Genomic DNA, 25298 nt, shown 5'->3' with positions numbered 1-25298 from the left:
GAAAAGCCGCAACATAATAACACAGGGCACTTCGGAAATTATGAAAGAAATTGGCAATGTGCACCGAATTTTGAGATGGAACCGCCGACACGACGTAACAATGACCGATATGCGACTCGCCGACATGATGACTTTGACTATAAGCTGTTCATTACTACACGTAAATTCAAAACGTTTAAAAATTCTGCCAACGACATTCATCCACAAGCGTGGCTCCATCAATTCTCTCATTGTTTTCCCCCTAACTGGTCGTTAGAACACAGATTAGAATTTATGTGTGGCTATTTAGAGAATGAACCAGCTGTAAGAATGCGTTCGGTCATTCACGATTGTCATAGTGAAGGAGAATTTTACCATGCCTTCCTCTCAGCATATTGGTCTCAAGCCACACAAGACCGAGTAAAACATGGCATCATAATGATGAAACATTTCGAACAATCTGAATTCTCCAGTCTTGTGAAATATTTTGAAGACATGTTGCACAAGAATCAGTACCTGTCAAACCCATATAGCCCCTCAGAACTCATCCGCATTTGCTTAATCAAACTGCCTGAACATTTGCGACATATTATTTTGGCAGGACGTTGCAAAGACGACATTGAAGCATTTCAAGGACTCTTACAAGAACTAGAAATTGACACTGACAATCGCGGAACGCACGAGCACAACAATTACAGATCACATCCGTCGCAATTCCGCGATGAAAGAAATAATAACTGGACGCGACAAGGCTATTCTCACAACACAAATCGTGACCGAAACAGACACCACCCGTATAACAACCGTTGGCAGAGTAGTAATAATTACAGGGAAAGATCACCTCTCCGCGGTAATGACTATCACAGAGACAATCAGAGAAACAGACAATATGGGAACCAAAACAATTATTATTACGAGGGACAGAATAACTTTAGACGCAACGGTCCAGCGCGTAGTTACGATTCAGGGAGAAATTCTCCACCACTTAACCGACAAGAAAGAAACCACAGAAACTACCGACATGACGACAGACGATGTGATCGTAACGACAGACCTGAATTGCATCAGAACTGGCGGGATTCAAACAGAGCTGGGCCCTCTCGGCAAGGCGAATTTGTAGAAGTTCGGTCTCCTAATCCGAATAACGACGCGCGCCAGCAAAGAAACAGACAATGACTCGCACAGCAGGCAGCCGCGTGCGCCCGCTGGCTCCGAGAAAAATAACACAGACGCTAACCTTGAGAAAAATTCCAGTATTCTTTACTGACGTATACCACTTGATAATTGCGTTAAAGTTGAAACTCTGCGTACTAGGAAGAGCAAAGGTTTACACCACATTTCACATGTAACACCGTTTATTGAGAGATAATGTGCTTTTTTAACTTGAGATTTTAATGCAACATTTTGGTTTATTTGAAAATACATTCTGGATTTAAAGTGCTTTCTGAGAGATACTAGATGACACAGTGGTTAGTTTATGTGACAGCTACAGGATTTTATCACGACGTTACTAATGTGTGACACAATTCACCTTGTTGCTTTTGCGGTGTATCTGTTTTATATCTGCACAGTTTTTCTGAATTCTTCTGGAAAGTAAAACATGTTTTAGTAGTAACTTTTGTGGTATAGCAACAATGAGGCAGCCTTTTCCGTAGCACAACAATACGTTACAGCACAATACTTTCTTCATCACAACAATAAGCGTAATAACTAAGATATCTATACGCAAAGCATTTCACTTTTGTGTATCATCAGGTAAGTACATTGACTTCTGCAGAACTTAGCTTTCGGAGGACGATAACTACGACACTTCCACAGAGATTATCTTACAACATGACGCACAGTTTAGCGCTACAGGACACGTATTTGAGTGATTAATTTTGTACTTAAAACATTTATTTTTAAAGATTTTTAAATTGCAAAGAAAGTTTTCCGAGATATATTTCATTCCATTGCTGTAATCTGTAACACCTGAGGGTATAATTACATTAATCCTCAGGGGGGTACACGCTTACTTTGTGTACCATGTGTGTGGCAACCACAAGGAACCCTAGCTAATATGGTATTTGCTTATACAACTTTACACATCGGTACCATATTTCTCCAACACAGTATTACACAGCTATCAGATCATTTAACTGAGAGAGACAAACATTTTTTTTACTACATTAGTGACAGATGCTTACGTAATTACACAGTTGAATAACTTCACACTTATGAAATTGTATTTTGTTTGTACTTTGTAAACTGTTCATATTTTTTTGGAACCATTGTGATACTATGTGAGCTTTGAATGATGTGTTTGGTATGGAATCATGATTTTTAAAGTACGTTTGAGGCAGATGACACTTTTGACATTAGCAGAGAATTTTTTTTAGGTTTTGAAATTAGAAAGCTACGACGATTTTGAGAGTTGACTGAGGTGTTATGTTGTTATTTTTACGACGACGATGTGTATTATGCTGTTGAGGTATGTTTATGATTAATAAGCTAATGTTATATGAAGAATTTGATTATGCTATGTATCTAATGATGAAGTATTGAAGAAGCGTCGACGAATTTATATATGTGTAATAAGGTAAGGAGTAATGAATAGTGATTAGGGCACTCTGATTTGTGGAAAAGGTTGTTGGAAACCAAGATCGTACTTTAAGAGTTATGAAATGTGTGTAAATGCGTGAATGTATCACAATGCTGACGAAAATTTTTTGGACACTGTTATATTCATAGGATTTTGTTTTTACAGATTTGCAACGCTAATTCTTGACCTGTGAAATATTTTTATTTAAGACTGCCATTGTAGCGGAAACTGCTGTCGTAAATATTTCCGTACGAAAGTTAAGTGACCACCTGCACGTAATGCGTCGCGGGCACACAGCTGTGTCAGACGCCCAAAACAAAAAAAAAGGGCCATTATTGCGAGCCCCTTTTTCAGCGGCACAGGTAGAAAAAAAAAGGGAGGCCATTAACCTTCCTTTGTAGAGAGCATCGCAAAAACGACAGGGTCGAACTTGAAAACGATGAGAAACATTTCACGACTATTGTCGTGCTAATTGAGAGAAATGCCATATGGCCAGTGAATGACGTTTCACGCCTTGCTTTGCCCATTTTGTTTAATATCTAGTTTCTAGCTGCACTGCAGCATTGGTAAAAATAAAATTTTATAGATGTATTAATGTAAATATTTTCTGTCTACAGATCGAGTAAATAAAAAAAAAACGAAGGAGCATAAAAACAAAATATTTCACTTCACAGGAATTGCATACGGAATTTTCTTTTCAACTACTGGGTAATTTTTTTTGGTAGAATAACTTTTTGTGGTGCACCACTTTAATTACTTAGACATTAAGATGTGATTATACATTTCCCTTATCTGCATTGTTGTCTTTACTGTAATATTTTTCTGCTTGAGCGTTGTCATGTTTAGATATAATTTATTGCTTTTGCTTCTGCTGTTTGCCAGGCATAATGTTACTGAATTTGACTTTGTATTACGCTGTTAAGCCAGTTTTACTAATGATTATTTTATTGTTTGCTGCGCATTGCCTCATATTAGTTGTAATGTTGAATTGCTTGGTAATTTAGATTTACTGTAGCTTGCTTTGCCAGTTTGAAATTTTTGTCATTGATGTTGATTGTTTTATGTGATGCTGCATTGCCTCGTCCCTTGGTATATATATCTGAGCTCAGTAGATTTAAGTTAGCTTAAGAGGGGGTAGACTATATAAGAAACTAACTATGATGAATTGGAAGCAATGCATTGACAAGGTATATAAAAAAAGGATTTGGGCCTAAATGAGTATTGTACAATGAGCCATATTTATTTTGAAAGACTTATGGTTGGAATACAGAAAAGAGGTACAGATAGGACTTTTTGGGAATAATGATGAACACAGGGAGATCTCCAAGAACAAAAAAGGTTTTGTTCGCACAATACTGCAGTACCAAAAGTTACACTGAAAACGAACCCTATCCATTCCTTTTGTGTCAGCCCTCTATGTGTTTGTGTACCCTTGTGTATTTGTGTTTTTCCTGTCTTTATGTGTTTAGCTGATTAGAGCTATGTTGTAGAATTTTTCTAATACTATGTTATTTACTTGGTAAATTCTGTTTTGTTGCTCATATGTGGAGGTGATGTTTCAAAAGTTATTCTGATCTTTTATGTATGAAATTATGTCATAATTCCTGTAACACTGATGTATATGTTTATTTCTATTCTTTTGTAAAGCCCCTATTACCGCAACTGTTATTTGTATTGTTATGTTCTTGAATGATGTGTTTTGTACCTTTGTTATTGTGTTCTTATGTTATAAAATTGTAATTGACACCAGGTCATCAAATTAAGTAACTTGTAAGTTACATTTCACTGCACACGTTTCTATTGGTCATAGTATATGGACAATATGTGAGAAGTAGGGACTGTTAGTGTTTGCACGTGTGTTAATAATTCAGCAAGGGACTGGATAACAGCATTGCTGGTTCTGAGGACAATTCCAAAAACTTTGTGAGTGCACAAGTGGTGGTTATGGACTTGCTACATTATCCGCAAGACTCTTCGATGGTGATTGTGCACCTGCACAGTCGCAACAGATGGCTGCTGGCCGTCTCTACAAGGACTGCAGTGGGTCTGCGTCTTTGCTGACTCACCAGTACCGTCATCTCTACAAGGACTACAGTGGGTCTGCACCTCTGGTGGCCCACCAATACCATTATTTCTACAAGGACTACAGTGGGTCTACATCTTTGATGATCCATCAATACCATTATTTCTACAAGGACTGCAGTGGGTCTGCGCCTCTGGTGGCCCACCAATACCATAATCTCTACCAGGACTACAGTGGGTCTGCTCTGTGATGACCTACCAAACGATATTCTTCAAAACTTCGATAGACTACGCTGTGGGTTTGCTCTGTTGTGGCCCATTACGTGTCAGCATGTCAAGAGTCAGCACTGTCTTTCCGTTGGAAGGACAACGATACTTCTTCAAGACTGCATGGAAATCCACTACGTCTATGTGCATTTTCTTTTACTGCTCAGACTTTGAGAAAAACACTGCAATGTGATGAATGATCAGGACTGTCTTTATGGACTGTGAGAAAATTTTAGCTTTTGACCAACATTGTATCAATAAGTGTGTGCATTTGATTTCTTAGTTATTGTAATTATGAAAAATTTTTTCAAATCTGTATTGGGCACTGCCCAACCCAATTTGTAAAATTTTTTGTGGGGAGCATGGGGGCTATGTAAGTAGGCTGTTTAGGTTTTTTTATTGATAACGCCACCTCAGTATGAAAATCACCGGCTGTGCCGTGTGCAGTCTGTGGCTGCTTTGCATTGTTGTAATACTCAACCATTGTAGTGTTAGGCAGCTGGCTGTGAACAGCGCGTAGCGCTGGGCAGTTGGAGGTGAGCCGCCAGCAGTGGTGGATGTGGGGAGAGAGATGGCGGAGTTTTGTAATTTGTCATGATATCAAGGTAAATACATTGTTTGTTCTCTATTAATATCTTTCATTTGCTAACTATCCCTATCAGTAGTTAGTGCCTTCCATAGTTTGAATCTTTTATTTAGCTGGCAGTAGTGGCGCTTGCTGTATTGCAGTAGTGGGAGTAACCAAGATTTTTGTGAGGTAAGTGATTTCTGAAAAGTACAGGTTAATGTTAGTCAGGGCCATTCTCTTGTAGAGAATTTTGAAAGTCAGATTGCGTTGCGTTAACAAAATATTGTATTTTGAAAGTCAGATTGCGTTGCGCTATAAATATTGTGTGTCAGGTTAAGGACAGTCGTGTATATTGTTCAAAAGGGGACGTTTCAATGATACAATCTTAAAGGCCATCTATGCACCACGTGCTCCTAGAACGCAGGAGGCGCCGTAGGGCCGACATGCCGTAACCGACATGATAACGGTCGACGGTCGACACGTGGTAGAACAAGCAGATATAGCAGAAGCCTTCTATGGGAATTACACTCAACTTTATTCAGCAGTGCTCCCTGATATAGCGACGGTAGACACCGTTTCAGCACATGTCCACGATACAGTTCCACCAGACATGGTACCGACTTTACTGGGAGAAGTGACAGAAGAGGAAGTGCTCGACGCCATTGGTAAAGGTGCTCCCCATAAATCACCAGGAATCGATGGATTACCATTAGAGTTCTATCGAGCCTTTAAACAACTGTTGGTACCGCGTTTGATTGAAATTTGTCAGGAATTGATGTCCCCGGGTATAACATTGCCTGCACCGTTCTTGGAAGGTCTGATTGTCCCCATCCACAAGCCGAAGGGACGGAATCATGTCCGCGATTATCGCCCCTTAACGTTATTGAACAGCGACTTCAAGATCTTTTCGAGGCTGCTATCAGAACGTATTACGGCAACGCCCTTGCCGCAGTGGATACACCGGTTCCCGTGAGATCACCGAAGTTAAGCACTGTCGGGCGTGGCCGGCACTTGGATGGGTGACCATCCAGCCGCCATGTGCTGTTGCCATTTTTCGGGGTGCACTCAGCCTCGTGATGCCAATTGAGGAGCTACTCGACCGAATAGTTGCGGCTCCGGTCAAAGAAAACTGTCATAACGACCAGGAGAGCGGTGTACTGACCACACGCTGCTCCTATCCGCATCCTCATCTGAGGAAGACACGGCGGTCGGATGGTCCCGATGGGCCACTTGTGGCCTGAAGACGGAGTGCATATCAGAACGTATTCGCGGCACACTATTGCATGTCCTGTCCGCGATCAGACGTCCTTGGGGGGACACAACAACATCAGAACTGCGTTATGTCGTTACAGAGATCTCATCTCCCTTGCACGGGTGAGACGTTTGCCGGCAGCCCTGGCGTCTATCGACTTTAGCCAGGCTTTTGACCATGTGGGCTACACTTTCCTCACGGCCGTTCTACGGCGCATGGAATACCCCGACCCCTTTATCACAGTGTTGACACGCCTTCTACATGGTGCTACTTCTCGAGTTAATGGAAGACTGACGGCACCCATGCCGATCCGCCGATCAGTACGACAGGGATGGTTCAAAAATGGTTCAAATGGCTCTGAGCACTATGGGACTGAACATCTTAGGACATAAGTCCCCTAGAACTTAGAACTACTTAAACCTAACTAACCTAAGGACATCACACACACCCATGCCCGAGGCAGGATTCGAACCTGCGACCGTAGCAGTCCCGCGGTTCCGGACTGCAGCGCCAGAACCGCACGGCCACCGCGGCCGGCGACAGGGATGTCTATTATCGAGATTGTTATTTGCATTGGCCTTAGAACCTTTGTTGTGTGGTCTCCGAGACAGGTTCACTGGGATACAGTTCGGCGGCTCCATCTATCGTTGCACCGCATATGCGGATGATTTGATGATCGTCATTCGTGGAGCTGACGACATGGCCGCGGCTTTGGACTGGATTGCAACCTACGGTACAGCTTCTGGTAGCCAAATCAACGTTGACAAGTCCGTCGCCTTGAGCATCGGGATTGGGCTACCGCCGGAACACATTGCCCCCTTACGCTTCAGTGATACTGTACGCTGCTTGGGCTTAGATTTCATGAACGACATGCGACGCGCGACGACGCTCAATTATCGACGCCTTCTTAACCAAATTAGGGCCGGAATTGCAAATCAGCGCTTGCGATTCCTCAACATCGTACAGCGGGCGTATTATGCCAATGTATACCTTGCGTCCCGCATACCGCATGTCGCCCTAACGCTACCCATTCCGAAACCCTCGGCTCGTAGCATTATGGCAGCGCTGGGATACTTCGTCACGGCTGGTATGTTACTGAAGATCAGATACATATCTCTTACCCTCCCCAAGGAAAAAGGTGGTCTCGGCCTAGTTAACGTGCATGATAGGGCTATTGCCCTCTATGTCAGCTCACATTTATGTCTGCTGCGCCGTTGTCCTACGAGCCTCACGAGTCTGCTTCTGACGGCGCTACGACCTGCTTCACTAAGAGCGCCCGTGCCATTACAGGACATCCCAGCGCCCCTCTTTTATATAGGACGTTTCTATTTAGAACAAAGCTATTGCAGTGTAGCACTTACGACACCGCGAATGGCCACAACTCGACGCCTATATCACGACATGCTGCAACGCCGCCCCCTAAATGTGGTCGAACTAAAATATCCTGACGTACGGTGGCGCGTGGTGTGGAAGACTGTACACGATGCCATGCTTGATTCCGATGTTGTTTCCCAATGATACGTAGTCGTTAATGGGAAGCTGGTGACGCAAGAACGTCTCTACAATACCCACATGGCAGAATCTCCCAATTGTGTGGGTTGCAATACAGTAGAATGGTTCAAATGGTTCTGAGCACTATGGGACTTAACATCTGTGGTCATCAGTCCCCTAGAACTTAGAACTACTTAAACCTAACTAACCTAAGGACATCACACACATCCATGCCCGAGGCAGGATTCGAACCTGCGACCGTAGCAGTCGCGCAGCTCCGGACTGCGCGCCTAGAACCGCTAGACCACAGCGGCCGGCTGCAGTACAGTATGTTCTGACGAGCACCGCCTCAGCTGTGGAGAGGCGGAACCGGTTTGGCACCTTGTGCGGCAGATGCTGGCTTATCTCTTGCGAGTTAGGCCGGAGCATATATCTGCACGCACGTTATTGTTTCCGGATGAGACATTTTACCCAACGACTCGAACCAACTCTGTCACCTGGATACGTGGACATGCGGTCCATTACAAGATTCCAATGTGCGTTCACCGCGATGTCGCCAAACACGGATGCGACCATCATGATGCTGTAAATAGAACCTGGATGCATCCGAAAAAATGACGTTTTGCCATTCGTGCACCCAGGTTTGTCATTGAGTACACCATCGCAGGCGCTCCTGTCTGTGATGCAGCGTCCAGGGTAACCGCAGCCATGGTCTCCGAGCTGATAGTCCATGCTGCTGCAAACGTCGTCGAACTGTTCGTGCAGATGGTTGTTGTCTTGCAAACGTCCCCATCTGTTGAGTCAGGGATCGGGACGTGGCTGCACGATTCGTTATAGCCATGCGGGTAGGATGCCTGTCATCTCGACTGCTAGTGATACGAGGTCGTTGGGATCCAGCACGGCGTTCCGTATTACCCTCGAGAACTCAACGATTCCATATTCTGATAACAGTCATTGGATCTCGACCAACCCTAGCAGCAAAGTCGCGATACGATAAACCGCAATCGCGATAGGCTACAATCCGACCTTTAAGTCGGAAACGTGATGGTACGCATTTCTCCTCCTTACATGAGGCATCACAAGAACGTTTCACCAGGCAACGCCGGTCAACTGCTGTTTGCGTATGAGAAATCGGTTGGAAATTTTCCTCATGTCAGCACGTTGTATGTGTAGCCACCAGCGCCAACCTTGTGTGAATGCTCTGAAAAGCTAATCATTTGCATATCACAGCATCTTCTTCCTGTCGGTTAAATTTCACTGTAGCACGTCATCTTCGTGGTGTAGCGATTTTAATGGCCAGTAGCGTAGTTGGACGGTTGTGTCTATTAAACAAGATGGACTTGGCGACGTTTAGTAAAAGCAAATAAATTACGTTTGTTTCTGTGGTAATTTTAGGGTAATGTTTACGTGTGACTTCTTGTGAAGGAACCACCACAGCTAAACCAAAACCAGGAATACCTCATGTACTGATAGTGAGGGACCACTGAACACTGCCGAGGATGGTTGTAAAAAATCAATAGCGTTTTCCGAAGTGCTACTGGAAGTGTTATATTAAAGGAGGAAAAAAAATTTTTTTTCAATCCAGAACACTTTTCTCCACAACACTGCCCATATAGACATGGCCAAATTAGGATTAGTTCCATAATTACTGTTATTCCATAGATCTTTGAAAGGAGTAAATGTAATGCACGGAATCGAACCATTCCGTATTAATGAAATTACTACTGTAACTGCAATTAATTTGTTACGCGTACTCAAAATCAATCTGTAAATGTAACAGATCGAAGACAAAAAACGAAACCTGAAGTACATGGCGAAAAGAACTGCCATAACGGAATAATATAAATTGCAATTGGAAAAGAAAGAGACCATTGCAAGTGAGCATGGAAGTCTTAAATATTACTTTAAACACAATCTATGGAGAAATCTGGCCATGACGGGGAATACAAGATATAAGCATCTACTGAAAATAGCAGTGGAAATTTATCACTTGTTGGACTACTCATAGAAATTAATGGACCAAAGGACGTTCACTGTGTTAAACGACACATGAGCAATCTGTTTGTAAAGATCGATTCACATTTGGATCAGCTTAAAAAGGATGATTACTAACAACCGAATGCCCATTTTCGGAATTTAAAACTGACAAAATAACTAAATTTAATGGGCAATTTTTTTAAAAAAATTGGAAACTTTCAACTCTATACTGAAATTCCGCAAGAATTTGAAGGAAAGACTTGGTGGCGTACACCCAGGAAAATACGGTATCCTTTAGCGATAGTGCAATGCAGGAAACGAACGGAAAAATTGAAATCCTCGAATGCTTTCCACTAGAAGAATTGCAGGAAAGGACAGAGCTAACTGTTAAAGCAATAAAAGATATTTTTACGGAAAAAAATTAGAATATTAGAATTCGAGAACATAACTTCTTTGTATTTAACAAAATTACTGGTTGGAAAAAGAAGTAGATGATTCGGATGTAGGTTTAAATTATAAGTTAAAAATTAAGCTAAATATTATTAAAGTAACACGAAACAAAAATAAAGAGAGGGTTGTTTACTGCGTGTAAAGGTATAAGCAAAAATTAATAAAAGTTTTAGCACGAGACAATTTGTCTTATTTGCTACCCTACGAAAAATCCTAAGAAATCTCTTATTTACGATTACCTTCATGTGTGCGTTTTGCATGGGACAAGTGGGATGCTGGGTGATCTCGAAAAGCATTTGAAACTAGGTAGCTGGAAGAGTAGGAATCCTTGTTTCGTTCCTACATGAAAATTCCTAAATAAATACACCATGTTCTGCCACTTGGATTTTTTTTTCAATTTCACACAGTTTAATCACGTCTAGTGTAATAACATAGTGTTAGACTTACCTTGGGCAGGCAAGTTTGATAGTGACATCATGCTTTGCCGATCATATTGAGCTATAAAATATTTTCATTATAAGGTTGGCATACATATAGAGAAGACCATCTTGGTAGTGATAAAGATAATTAATTGGGCAATAAAATAAATTCTAAATAAAAACTAACATTTCCTAGGATAACAACACAGAGTCACAAATTTGATCCTAAATAAACATAGAATAACAGCCCAAGCGGCGTACTGGGAGGGATGAGGGAGGGGTAGCAGTTGCAGTTGGTTTACATGATGGTCATAAATCATTGCGCCCGTATTGCCTTTGCTGCAGTAATAGCAATGTGTTTAACCCTTTCAGACCCTCTGGTTACAATTGTGTACATTATCTTTTACTGCGTCTTAGCTGCAGTAGAAAAATTTTTGCCAATGGAAACCTGAGGTACACATTTGTGAATGTTCAACATTTTCATCATGCAAAAGTGCTACCATCTGTTCGGTATCACTATGAAACTACCATAAAATCAACGTAGAAGAGCGCAGCAGCTCGTGAGCACCAGAATACATGAATGTGAGTGGTTCGCTATAGTCCACTGTACAAGTGAATATTGTTTTTGCTATTTTGCATGGTAACTTGAATGAAAATTTTACTATTTATTGCAATAGAAAGTATTTCGTAATTAGTTATTTTAGTCCATAAAACGAAACCAAGTGTACAAAGTCTGTTTTCAAGATAGGTATATACTTTTGTATAAATCTTGCATGTAAAATCATTTAAAAAATCACCTAAGAGCATTACCACATAAAGAAGAGTTTTCCATCCTCCAGAAAAAATCCAATTCTGAAAGGGTTAATATACTGCTTATGAGGATACTACATCCCTTCGTTGTCACTCGGTAATTGTGTGACCACATCTGAAGTGTACCTACACTGTGATGGAATAAATCTCTGTTACACAGACATGAATGTGCCTGATGTTGATTATGCAGATTCTGAAGCCAAATAAACGCCTCAGGTGAATAACAGGAAAGGCACACATCTATCATATCTTCCGCCCATTGGTAAAGGAGTCTGGTGCTGAAGATGCGGAAATGGGAGTTTGTAGAGGTTGCAAGATGGGATTATACTGTACGTACCTATGATCTTGTCCATCCTGCGGGACAGGTGGTTGCTCATCATGCCGCAGATGTGGGCGCCCAAGGAGTGGCCGACGCAGGTGATGCGCGAGGCGGCGGCGCCGTTGTAGGTGAGGTGGGCGTACAGCTGCGCCGAGCACTGCGCCACCAGCCGCGTGTTGCTGATGGCCGACAGGTAGCACGGGAAGTACGTCAGCGGCTCCCAGTCCACCGTGAACACGTTGTGGTCGCCGCGGCTCAAGTAGGCTGCACAAGGACGAGGCACTGCAGTCACCCCCACTGTCAGTGAACGGTTAAATCTAAATCTTCATCCATACACTGAGGTGACAAAAGTCATGGGATACCTCCTAATATCGTGTCGGACCTTCTTATAGTGCAACAGCTCGACGTGGCGTGGGCTCAACGAGTTGTTAGCAGGCCGCAGTGGTCTCGCGGTTCTAGGCGCGCAGTCCGGAACCGTGCGACTGCTACGGTCGCAGGTTCGAATCCTGCCTCGAGCATGGATGTTTGTGATGTCCTTAGGTTAGTTAGGTTTAAGTAGTTCTAAGTTCTAGGGGACTAATGACCACAGCAGTTGAGTCCCATAGTGCTCAGAGCCATTTGAACCATTTTTTTCAACGAGTTGTTAGGGGTCCCCTGCACAAATATTGATCCATGCTGCCTCTATAGCCAACAACAACTGCGGAAGTGTTGCCAGTGCAGGATTTTGTGCACGAACTGACCTATCGATGACGTCCCATGAATGTTCTATGGGACTCGTGTCGGGCGATCTGGGTGGCCAAATCATTTGCTCGAATCGTCCGGAATGTTCAAACCAATCGTGAGAAATTGTGGCCTGGTGACATGGCACATTGTCATCCACAAAAATTCCATCGTTATTTGGGAACATGAAGTCCATAGTCTCCAAATAGCTGAACATAGCCATTTCCAGTCAGTGATGCAAGAAACACAGCCCACAACATTATGGAGCTACCACAAGTTTCCACAGTGCCTTGTTGATAACTTGGGCCCGTGAGGTCTGCGGCACTCTCGAACCCTACCATCAGCTCTTAGCAACTGAAATTGCGACTCATCTCATTAAGCCACTGTTACCCAAGGTGCAACTGTTATTGTTGAGGTGCTACAGGCGGTGTGGTGCTGTTAGCAAAGACACTGCCGTCGGTCCTCTGCTGCCATAGTATATTAGCCCCAAATTTCGCCGCATTGTCCTAACGGATACGTTGGTCGTACGTTCCACATTGATTTCTACTGTCATTTCATGCGGTGTCGCTTGTCTCCTACGGAAATGCTGCTGCTCTAGGTCGTTAAGTGAAGGCCGTCGACCAATGCGTTGCCCACGGTGAGAGGTATTCCCTGAGATTTGGCATCCACGGCACGCTCTTGACATTGTGAGTCTACGAAGATTAAATTCCGTAACGATTTCGGAAATGGAATGCTCCATGCATCTAACTCCAACTACCATTCCGCGTTCAAAGTATTTTAATTCCCGTCGTGTGGCCATAATCACCTCCGAAACCTTTTCACATGAACCAGCTGAGTACAAATAACAGCTCCGCCAGTGCACTGCCCTTTTATAAATTGTGTACACCATACTACCGCCATATGTATTTGGAGATCGCAATCCCACGACTTTTGTCACCTCAGTATACGCCGTTAGCCATTTGGTGGTATGTGGCGGATGGTGCCTTATAATACACTGGTACACACAAGTTAAAGGACGAAAGTAATTTTCTCATGACGTTTCACTGTCAAGCAATATTGTTCAATGAAACATGGACTATACATGAAAGAACTGTACAAAATGTAACTAAAAGAAACATGCAGTGAGATGAACAGAAATGACACCTTTATTCAAAGACAATGGCTACACTGAAGTCATTGGGATTCATGACAGTGACACACGGGTATTAATAGGGTGTGCAATCACCACGGACGGCAATGTGTGGTCTGTAACGTTCTCCCATTCTAGCCACCAGGCTGGTAAGGAGTTTTGGTGGTTGGGCGCTCAGAATGGTTCAAATGGCTCTAAGCACTAAGGGACTTAACATCTGAGGTCATCAGTTCCCTAGAACTTAAAACTACTTACACCTAACTAACGTAAGAACATCACATACATCAATGCCCGAGGCAGGATTCGAACCTGCGACCGTAGCAGTCACGCGGTTCCAGACTGAAGCGCCTAGAACCGCTCGGCCACAACGGCCGGCCCCGACGCCTCGCTGTATGGGGGTACGTCCAGCAGTGTCGAACATGATCGGTTTGGAGGTTCAGGTGTTTTAGTGTGGGGGCGTAGAGACCTCCAATTATTTTAACACGATGAGATCACCGGTAAACGTCTAAGTAGGCTGTTTAGGTTTTTATGTTGGTAACGCCACGTAGCGCTCTGTATCAAAATCACTGACTGTGCTGTGTGCAGTCTATGGTTGGTTGGCATTGTTGGAATATTCGCTATTGTAGTGTTGGGCAGTTGGATGTGAACAGCGTGTAGCGTTGTGCAGTTGGAGGTGAGCAGCCAGCAGTGGTGGATGTGGGGAGAGAGAAGGCAGAATTTTGAGAGCGGACGATCTGGACGTGTGGCCATCAGAAAGCGTAAATTTGTAATACTGGATATCATGAACTGGATATCATGACTTTTGAACATTATTAGGGTAAATACATTGTTTGTTCTCTACCAAAATCTTTCATTGAAATCTTTCACTTGCTAACTATGCTTATTAGTAGTTAGTGCCTTCAGTAGTTAGAATCTTTTATTTAGCTGGCAGTAGTGGCGCTCGCTGTATTGCAGTAGTTCGAGTAACGAAAATTTTTGTGAGGTAAGTGATTCATGAAAGGTATAGGTTATTGTTAGTCAGGGCCATTCTTTTGTGGGGATTATTGAAAGATTGCGTTGCGCTAAAAATAATGTGTGTCAGTTTAGGGTTGATCAGAATAAGTAAAGAGAGTAATGTCTGAGTACGTTCAGTTTTGCTCAGCTGTTTGAAAATCAAATAAAGTAAGAGGTTTATCAGCAAAGTCATTTATAATTTTTCTAATATGACGTTTCAAACGTTATTGTGATACAGTACTCGTTCCCCATGTGGGTCTTTTGAGAGATTCATTCGACCCTAGCTTCATGGCTGACAGTGCGCGACCCGACCGCATCGAGCAGTGGAGGTGGTTTAGCTCTTGGAACGAGAGGATATTCGCCGAATAGGCTGGCCTACCCACTTCCTCGACTTAAATCTCATCGACATCGTGTAGGATATGTTGTATAGCTGCATTGTAGTACGTCCTCTTGCACCAACGGCGATCCACCAGTTGTCAGCCGCCCTGCTGGAGGAATGTAAGGTCATACCACAAGAACATCATCCTAGCATCGGTGTGCATTGCCGTCTGTGGTGAACACACACCCTACTACGAACCGTGTTCCGCCATTTGTAATGTCCTTCAATGTAATTATTGTCTTTGAATAAAAGTGTCATTTCTGTTCGCCTCATTATGTATTTCTTTCAATTACCTTCTGTAGTATGTTGTAGCGGTTGCTTGTTTGTGCTGGCCGCTGTGGCCGAGAAGTTCTAGGCACTTCAGCCCGGAACCGCGCTGCTGCTACGGTCGCAGGTTCGAATCCTGCCTCGGGCATGGATGTGTGTGATGTTCTGAGGTTAGTTCGGTTTAAGTAGTTCTAAGATCTACGGGACTGATGACCTCAGATGGTAGGTCCCATAGTGCTTAGAAAAAAATGGTTCAAATGGCTCTGAGCACTATGGGACTCAACTGCTGAGGTCATTAGTCCCCTAGAACTTAGAACTAGTTAAACCTAACTAACCTAAGGACATCACAAACATCCATGCCCGAGGCAGGATTCGAACCTGCGACCGTAGCGGTCTTGCGGTTCCAGACTGCAGCGCCTTTAACCGCGCGGCCACTTCGGCCAGCTACCGAGCGAGGTGGCGCAGTGGTTAGACACTGGACTCGCATTCGGGAGGACGACGGTTCAATCCCGCGTCCGGCCATCCTGATTTAGGTTTTCCGTGATTTCCCTAAATCACTCCAGGCAAATGCCGGGATGGTTCCTCTGAAAGGGCACGGCCGACTTCCTTCCCCATCCTTCCCTAACCCGATGAGACCGATGACGACGCTGTCTGGTCTCCTTCCCCAAAACCAACTAACCAACCAACTTCGGCCAGCCCATAGTGCTTAGAGCCATTTGAACTTTTTTGCTTCTTTGTACGGTTCAAGTTCATCGAGCTATGTTACTTGGCAGTGAGGCATCATGCAAAAGTTACTTTCATTCAAGTTTTGCACACACTGCATAAAACAAAAATCTTTTTCCTCATTCTCTCGAATCTGAAATCTCCAATCTTCCACTCTGTTCCCCACAGTTCGTGCCTGCTTTGTAGATAAGCTTGTAACATACACTGAACAGTCAATACATAATGACCACCTACCGTTAGTCCATCATCAGAATGCAGCACACGACGCTTCTGCATGGTGTGCATTCGAAAAGTATTTTTCCGGAGGTACGTTGTAGCAGTTGTAGTATCTGTGTCCTAAGACGACGAGGTCGATAGTCTGCGATATACGCTGCCAAAGACATCACCTGCCGTCGGCAACGGCCACCCACGAACGAAGACGTGGACTGGGATGTTTAATGGATCTCACTTTCTCGATCGTTGTTGTTGTTTGTTGTGGTCTTCAGTCCTGAGACTGGTTTGAAAAAAAATGGTTCAAATGGCTCTGAGCACTATGCGACTTAACTTCTGAGGTCATCAGTCGCCTAGAACTTAGAACTAATTAAACCTAACTAACCTAAGGACATCACACACATCCATGCCCGAGGCGGGATACGAACCTGCGACCATAGCGGTCACGCGGTTCCAGACTGGAGCGCCTAGAACCGCACGGCCACACCGGCCGGCAACCTGGTTTGATGCAGCTCTCCATGCTACTCTATCCTGTTCAAGCTTCTTCATCTCCCAGTGCCTACTGCAGCCTACATCCTTCTGAATCTGCTTTGTGTATTCATCTCTTGGTCTCCCTCTACGATTTTTGCCATCCACGCTGCCCTCCAATACTAAATTGCTGATCCCTTGATGCCTCAGAACATGTCCTACCAACCGTTCCCTTCTTCTAGTCAACTTGTGCCACAAACTCCTCTTCTCCCCAATTCTATTCAATACCTCCTCATTAGTTATGTGATCTACCCATCTAATCTTCAGCATTCTTCTGTAGCACCACATTTCGAAAGCTTCTATTCTTTTCTTGTCTAAACTATTTATCGTCTATGTTTCACTTCCATACATGGCTACACTCCATACAAATACTTTCAGATACGACATCCTGACCTTAAATCCATACTCGATGTTAACAAAATTCTCTTCTTCAGAAACGCTTTCCTTGCCATTGCCAGTCTACATTTTATATCCTTTCTACTTCGACCATCATCAGTTATTTTGCTCCCCAAATAGCAAAACTCCTTTACTACTTTAAGTGTCTCATTTCCTAATCTAATTCCCTCAGCATCACCCGACTTAATTCGACTTCATTCCTTTATCCTCGTTTTGAATTTGTTGGTGTTCATCTTATATCCTCCTTTCAAGACACTGTCCATTCCGTTCAACTGCTCTTCCAAGTCCTTTGCTGTCTCTGACAGAATTACAATGTCATCGGCAAATCTCAACCTTTTTATTTCTTCTCCATGGATTCTAATACCTACTCCAAACTTTTCTTTTGTTTCCTTCACTGCTTGCTCAATATACAGATTGAATAACATCGGGGAGAGACTAGAACCCCGTCTCACTCCCTTCCCAACCACTGCTTCCCTTTCGTGCCCCTCGACTCTTATAACTGCCTTCTGATTTCTGTACAAATTGTAAATAGCCTTTCGCTCCCTGTATTTTACCCGTGCCACCTTCAGAATTTGAAAGAGAGCATTCCAGTCAACACTGTCAAAAGCTTTCTCTAAGTCTACAAATGCTAGAAACTTCGGTTTGCCTTTCCTTAATCTTTCGTCTAAGAAAAGTCGTAGGGTCAGTATTGCCTCACGTCTTCCAACATTTCTACGGAATCCAAACTGATCTTCCCCGAGGTCGGCATCTACCAATTTTTCCATTCGTCTGTAAAGAATTCGCGTTGGTATTTTACAGCTGTAACTTATTAAACTGATAGTTCGGTAATTTTCACATCTGTCAACACCTGCTTTCTTTGGGATTGGAATTATTATATTCTTCTTGAAGTCTAAGGGAATTTCGCCTGTCTCATACATCTTGTTCACCAGATGGTAGACTTTTGTCAGGACTGGCTCTCCCAAGGCTGTCAGTAGTTCTAATGGAATGTTGTCTACTCCCGGGGCCTTGTTTCGACTTAGGTCTTTCAGTGCTCTGTCAAACTCTTCACGCAGTTTTAATCTACATTTCATAACCAATAAATTGTGGCCAGAGTCCACATCTGCCCCTGGAAATGTCTTACAATTTAAAAGCTGGTTCCTAAATCTCTGTCTTACCATTACATAATCTATCTGCAACCCTCTAGTATCGTTATAACTTTACAATGACCCAACAAGGATCGGTTTAGTGAACTGTCAAGTGATAATAATTGTGTATCCATCCTTACTGTATAGTAACAAATGTTTGTTGCAGTTTTACATGAGTAATACTAGATGTCTACGCAGAGGTCACGTAAAAAGAATCTGTCGGCTGTGAGAGTGGAGTTGGCGCCGGGTAGCGTCCCAGATGCGTTCCTTGTGACACACACAGTCATATTGCTGGAATATGCCATCTGTATTAGAGAAGACATGAAGCATGAAAGGTTGTCCGCAGTAATGTTCGCACAGGTAATATCTGTCATGATGAGAGTCGTAAAACTACCGTAGGCTACGGTAGACTACCGTTAGTAAAACGTTGTTTATGTCAATTTTCCTAGAAGTTTTGGTCAGTTCCGATCGCAACGCGTTGTCCGTACGTTAAGTGTGTTGCACATGTAACGGGCGTTACCTCATTTCGATCGCTTTCTCTGTGTATGCGATTAGTTTCTTACTAGAATACCCTAGAAACTGGATGTGGTGAACTATCTAGAAGTTGAGTGAAGATATATAAAGGGCCATGTAACCTACAGAACATTTTTGTTCTACGTAGTTATTCCGCTGCCTGTCTCTTAAAAATAAATAATATTTATAGTAAAATTGATGTTCATTAAAAATAAACAGTATTTATAGGAAGATTGAAACTGTCAACGTTTTATTCGAAAACTGTTGATTTGTAACATGAAACATAGATACGTCGCAAAATTATTATACAACAGCAGAAAATGCAATTTCCTCAAAGAGGGGTAAAATTTAAAAAAAAGTACAACTTAAACATTGCTTCAATGCTTCGTCGAGCTTATGTAAAGCATGTGTTTCATCACTAAACAACTTTTCCACTTATGAATAATAATAGGAAATTCTTGCCTTTTTTCATGATGAAGAACGTTCTATTGATTACATAATAACAAAAATAATTACATTAACTTTTTTCTGTTTGTGTATGTAAACTGTACATTCATCAGGAGTAATGGCTTTAGTTACATAAAAGCGCGGAAGTTTCCTCGGCCACTAATTTTTATCACTTCTGAAATGTAATTCATGTTTTGTAAGGATATAAAATATGCAATGGACTATCGCCGAACGATGTGGCGTTCCAATTATGTGGAAAATAAACAAACAAAAAACAAAGAAAATTCGTCGACTATCTCTCTCTCATTCATTTATGTTTTTTTCCATACCAATGCTAACAGTGCTATCCGTAATCCTGCCGTTTTCTAGGTCATTTATGAACTATACCAAAAATACCGAACCGTAGTTTCGACAGAGCGCAGCTCCAGTCATGAAGCATTCGATTAATACCGTAGGTCACACAGATGCGAAAGTGAAAGTCCCTTACAGCATAATATTGCACCTACCGGCCTGTGTGAATGAATGTTTCGAGTAGCACATGATTCATCCGACCACGCGACACGCTTCCTTCCACTCATCCACTGTCCGATCTCGGTGATCCCGTGCCCGCTGCAATCGCAATTTACTTTATCTTTAGGTCAATATGGCAACATGTAAGGGTTGTCTGCTGTGGAACCCCATCTTTAACAAATGAAAAAAACTGTGTCCTCCACATTAAACGTCTCCAGTCAGTTACTGTCCAGGATCTGTGTTGTTTGGCGCAGCTTTATTTGCAGCTGTGAGTTATGGCCCTTTATAAGGTACACGATTCCCAATGTCCATTGCTTACTGTTCCCTGGGGGAAACTGACTGAGATCGACGTGCATTCACTTACAGCAGTACTTTATGTCGGGTTTTAAGCTGCTTGTCGTTGACAAGGGGCGAAATTCGTCTCGGGTGCTTGTCGGCTAGGATCTTTTCCCGACTACTGTTCGTATGCCACGTTACTTATCTCTGAGGGGTACACCACTCCTGTTAGAGAGATCGCGTTGATAGGGCGAATCGAGAAACTTCAATCACATGCACTCCCGATAGCTCCTTTCTGCTATTCTGTCACGTCTCTACGTTTACCCCACTTACTGCGCTGATTCCATACTACCGATCGGCACATACACAACCACTTCACTGCAATGACTTACGTCAGCTGTGACAGTTCACGTACCATCTAGCACCAGTTCTGCGGAATGTACAGCGCTCCAAAGCGAGGAATGTACTCTTTTAAGAGGTCCACCAACATTCTGTGCGGTGTGCTTATGTGTATAAATACGAGGGTGAGTCAAATGAAAACCTCAAATTTGTAATAACAAATCGAAATTTCGCGCCGTTATCCTGTAAGTTGGTAAGTGTGCTACAAACAGCGTGCAGAATGGCCTGTAGGTGGCAGCATAGTGCAGATGCACACATACGGTCGCAGTATCAGTATAAAGATGGCCGCCCCGATTGCGACTGCACCAGGGAAGAACAGCGTTCTGTTATTCGGTTTTTGTGTAGTGAAGGTGTGAAACCTATTGAAATTCATCGACGAATGAAGGTTCAGTACGGTGATGCATGTTTGTCACAGCAGGAAGTCTACGAATGGAGTAGGAAGTTTGCAAATGGTGTGACTTCAGTGGAAGACGTTCCTCGTCCAGGTCAGGCACAACGAGTAGTGACTCCACAGAACATTGCAGCAGTTGAAGCCATAGTGAAGGAAAACTGCCGAGTGACACTGAATGACATTGCAGCATGTTTACAGATTAGTCATGGGTCAGCACACCACATTGTGCATGATGTGCTCCTGTTTCACAAAGTGTCTGCAAGATGGGTGCCACGGCAGCTGACTCCTGAAATGAGAGAACGACATGTTGATGCTTGTGAAGAACTTCTTCGGCGCTTTGAACGAGGTGATGGCTTCCTTGCAAGAACCGTTACTGGGGACGAAACCTGGGTTCACTTCCACCAACCGGAAACGAAGAGAGCGAGCAAGGAATGGCGCCATTCCTCATCACCAAAACCAAAGAAATTTCGAACAGAACCATCAGCAGGGAAGGTTATGCTGAATCTCTTTTGGGACGAAAATTTTGGAGCATTACATGCGTAGAGGGACCACTGTCACCTGTGGATCATACACAGATCTCCTAAAATATCATCTGCGGCGTGCAATCAAATCAAAGCGACGTGGATTGTTGTCAGCAGGTGTCCTTTTGAAACATGACAATGCAAGGCCCCATATTGCCCGTACAACAGTTGCAACAATCACAGATCTGCTTTTTGAGTGTCTTCCTCATCCACCACACTCGTCAGACCATGCCCCAAGTGATTTACATATGCTTGGACCACTCAAAAACGCGATGGGAGGAAAGAAGTTCCGTTCTGATGAAGAGGTACGCCACGTGGTGCATGAGTGGTTGCACGGACTATCAAAAGAATTTTTTTCTAAAGGAACTTATGCACTTTGTAAGCGCTGGAGGACTTGCATTGAGCGTGGGGGAGATTATTTTGAAAAGTGATACAGCTTTGTACCACTTCTGCACAATAATTAATATTTAAAAAAAATATTTAAGGTTTTCATTTGACTCACCCTCGTACATTATCACAAGATGTTATCGGACCACGGCCTCCTTTTCTGAACAGAAAAATGATATCTGTTGTGAACAGCAGGTCGTCTGTGAATTGTGTAATTCATTCTATTGGTTATGATCAACTGAGTTCACTGTTCCTGTATTTGGCTTTAACAGATACTACATAAAATAGGTCATAAGCATAATAAATTCTACAGTTCTGGTTTCTGTAGAATTGATGGTAACGACAGCTACAGTTTCTATGAGGGAAGGGCAGCCAAAACAGGCCACCGCATATGTACTGACGGAGAAAAAAATCGCTCACCAAAAGTGTGCGACATAAACGAAAGTTGATAGGCGTGTTTCTACATATGAAGGATGATGTCTATTACAATTTCGTGCTACACGCATAAGAGTGCTGCTAGTATCACCACTTAATGGATGCAAATCAGGTTTACTTTAAATATTCGCTGTAACGGAATGAGCGTTAATTACCTTTGAGATTGGATGTTGTGACTTGATGTTAGTCAAGAACGTCTTTAAGGCGACAAAGATGCCATAATCAACAACTCACTGAATTTGAACGAGGACGTTAATAGGGCTACGAAAAACTGGATGTTCCTTCCGAAATGCTGCAGAAAGACTTGACAGGACTTTAGTCACTGTGCATGATTGCTTGCAGCGGTGGTCACGAGTATGTACGGTCTGCGGGCGGCGAGGTGGTACTACCGAGAATGAAGACCATTGTGTCCGGCGTAAGACTCTGGCACATCATTCTGCATTTGCTGCAGCAAACTGAGCAGCGGTTGGCGCCACAGTGACACAACGAACTGTTACAAATCGGTTACTTCAAAGATAGCTCCGAGACAGGCATCCTGTACTGTGCAGTCCAGTGACCCCAAACCACCGCCATTTGCGACTTCAGCTGAGTCAAGCGAGAGCTCATTGGAGGGTGAAGTGGAAGTCTGTTGTGTTTTCTGGTGAAAAGCCGGTTCTGCCTCGGTGCGTGATGGCCGTGTGTTGGTTAGGAGAAGATGAGATGAGTACTTGCAACCAGCCTCTCAGCGCTAGACGCACTGAAACAACACCTGCACTTATGGTCTACAGTGCGATCTCGTTTGACAGCAGGAGTACTACCACGCACTCTGTAAATTTGTACGTCAATCTGTTACTCGACCTGTTGTCTGCCATTCATGACCAGTTTTCCAAAAGCATAACGCTTGCCTACAGACGGCTGTTGTAACCCAACAAGTTCTACAAAGTGTCGGCTTATTGCCTTGGTCTGCTCGATCACCACATCTGTCTTCAATCGAGCACATATTTGAAATCAACGGACGACAACTCCAGCGTCATCCACAAAGAGCATTAACAGTCCCTACATCGACCGTCCAAGTGTGAAAGTCATGGAACTCTATACCACAAACTGACACCCGGCACCTGTACAACATAACGCACGCAAGTTTGCATGCTTGCTTTGAACATTCTGCCGCTTACACCGGCTATTAATGTACCAGCGTTTCACATTTGCAATGGTTTACATCGCGTTTATATTAACCGATGATCTTGTGATGTTAATCACTTACATATGAAGGGCTTCTTTCAATAGTGGTACAAGTCAATTTTTGTTCGTATTGAGATACAGAGTCCTAAAGTTAAATGAGCGCTGAAAAATCTGCAGTTGAGATACCAGAAATAATCAAGCATATGGCTTCTTGCTAGAGATGAACCTTTCGTTCTGTTTCTTTGGCTCATTAATTTCAGAAGCATTACAGACAGAAAAGTGGAGGTAATGGACTAGTACCACTATTGAAATAAGCCCTTCATATGTTACGTAGACAAACGTATAATTATTTTTCGGCGTTGCTGTTTTTTGCCGTCAGTGTTTATCCAGACTGAATAAATACGAGTATATGGAAATTCGGTTATCGCCAAGCTATAGCAGAAAATATGGCGAATTTCCTTACGTCCGCAAGTAATGTTTGTCGTATATAGTCACCGAATAACGACATCGTCTTTACTTTTTTCTAAAGGAATGATATACTTTTTTCTGTGGCAGTTGAAAGACGCTTCTAAGAGAATTTCAGCGACATAATATGTATGGGACTTGATCAAATAGGTTCAAGATGACAGCGTCACAAACCACTGTCCAACCATTACGGGAAGAGGTTCTTTAAACGTCTGTCCTGTTATGCCAAATGAAAGCAAACACGTAACTCAGGTACGGTTCGTGTGTTTATTATCACGGCTGTCATACCATGTGCGCAAATGTTGAACTGGAGCATTGCTACACGTTAGAAAGTGATTCTGGAGAAACAATACTGCACTTTGAATCTAATCTGCAGTTAACGGCAGCACAAGCTCGTGTTGTAAGGTATTTCATGCCTTCGGGAGTCGTCGGTGTTTCCTAACAAACCTCTTGTTTTAATTTTCGCCGCAGTTAAAAGTGTATAAGTGTTAAGTTTGGTGAGTGTGCAGGCCATTTTATGTTTCCTGAACAACCGTTCCAATGCTCTCGAAATGTTCTCTTAAGAGGGTCTGTCATTACATGTGAGCTCTGAGAGGGACATCCGCCAAGTTGGTATCACACTGCTTCTCATATGTCCAGTGTATTTAGATGCCCATTAATAAAACAAAGTCCAATGATACGGATCTTGAAAAACACGCACCAAACGTTAATAGACCAAGAGCATTGCTTTTCTCCACATGTGTGAGTCAATGTGGATCTCCAAATGACAATTAACGTGATGTTGACAAGACTGGAATATCAAAGATGATTCTTCCTTAAGCAAAATTCTGCAAGGATATGTCGCATCACTTTGCACTTTTCGTGGTACCATCCAGACAATTGTAACAAATTCTGTAAGTCATTACCTTGAAGCTGTAGAGACAGGGAAATGCGAAAACGATGAAATGCAATGGAGTGTTTGGCACGATGTGGATACTCTTCAGCATAATAGGTAGCTCTTCAGTTCTAATAGGTAGACGCAATTCTCCATAAACGATTTTCACTTTCTTCACTGTCGTGTACTTTGCGAACGTCTCAAAAGCTTTACGAGCAAGTTAGTCGATTGCTACTGCAGCAGAACACACACACACTGATGGGTTTCATGCGCACAGGTAAACACAAGAATCATACCTTAGTTACGTGTTTGCAT

General features: G+C 43.0%; 1 protein-coding gene and 1 pseudogene across 1 annotated transcript in view; one reads left to right on the top strand and one right to left on the bottom strand.

The window, feature by feature from the left end:
* LOC126195583 (phospholipase A1-like) overlaps window positions 1-25298 on the bottom strand; it is a 94759-nt gene that overhangs the window by 54657 nt on the left and 14804 nt on the right. The window contains exon 3 of the mRNA XM_049934209.1: window positions 12154-12399. Coding sequence (XP_049790166.1) covers window positions 12154-12399 — 246 coding nt within the window. The remainder of the gene's footprint in view (window positions 1-12153; window positions 12400-25298) is intronic.
* On the top strand, window positions 6351-6467 carry LOC126196939 (5S ribosomal RNA; annotated as a pseudogene).

The sequence above is a fragment of the Schistocerca nitens genome, chromosome 7 (genome assembly GCF_023898315.1).
Source record: "Schistocerca nitens isolate TAMUIC-IGC-003100 chromosome 7, iqSchNite1.1, whole genome shotgun sequence".
In the NCBI taxonomy this organism is placed as follows: Eukaryota; Metazoa; Arthropoda; class Insecta; order Orthoptera; family Acrididae; genus Schistocerca; species Schistocerca nitens.
The sequence above is the reverse complement of the archived record's forward strand: the minus strand, read 5'-3'. Positions and strand labels throughout refer to the sequence as shown.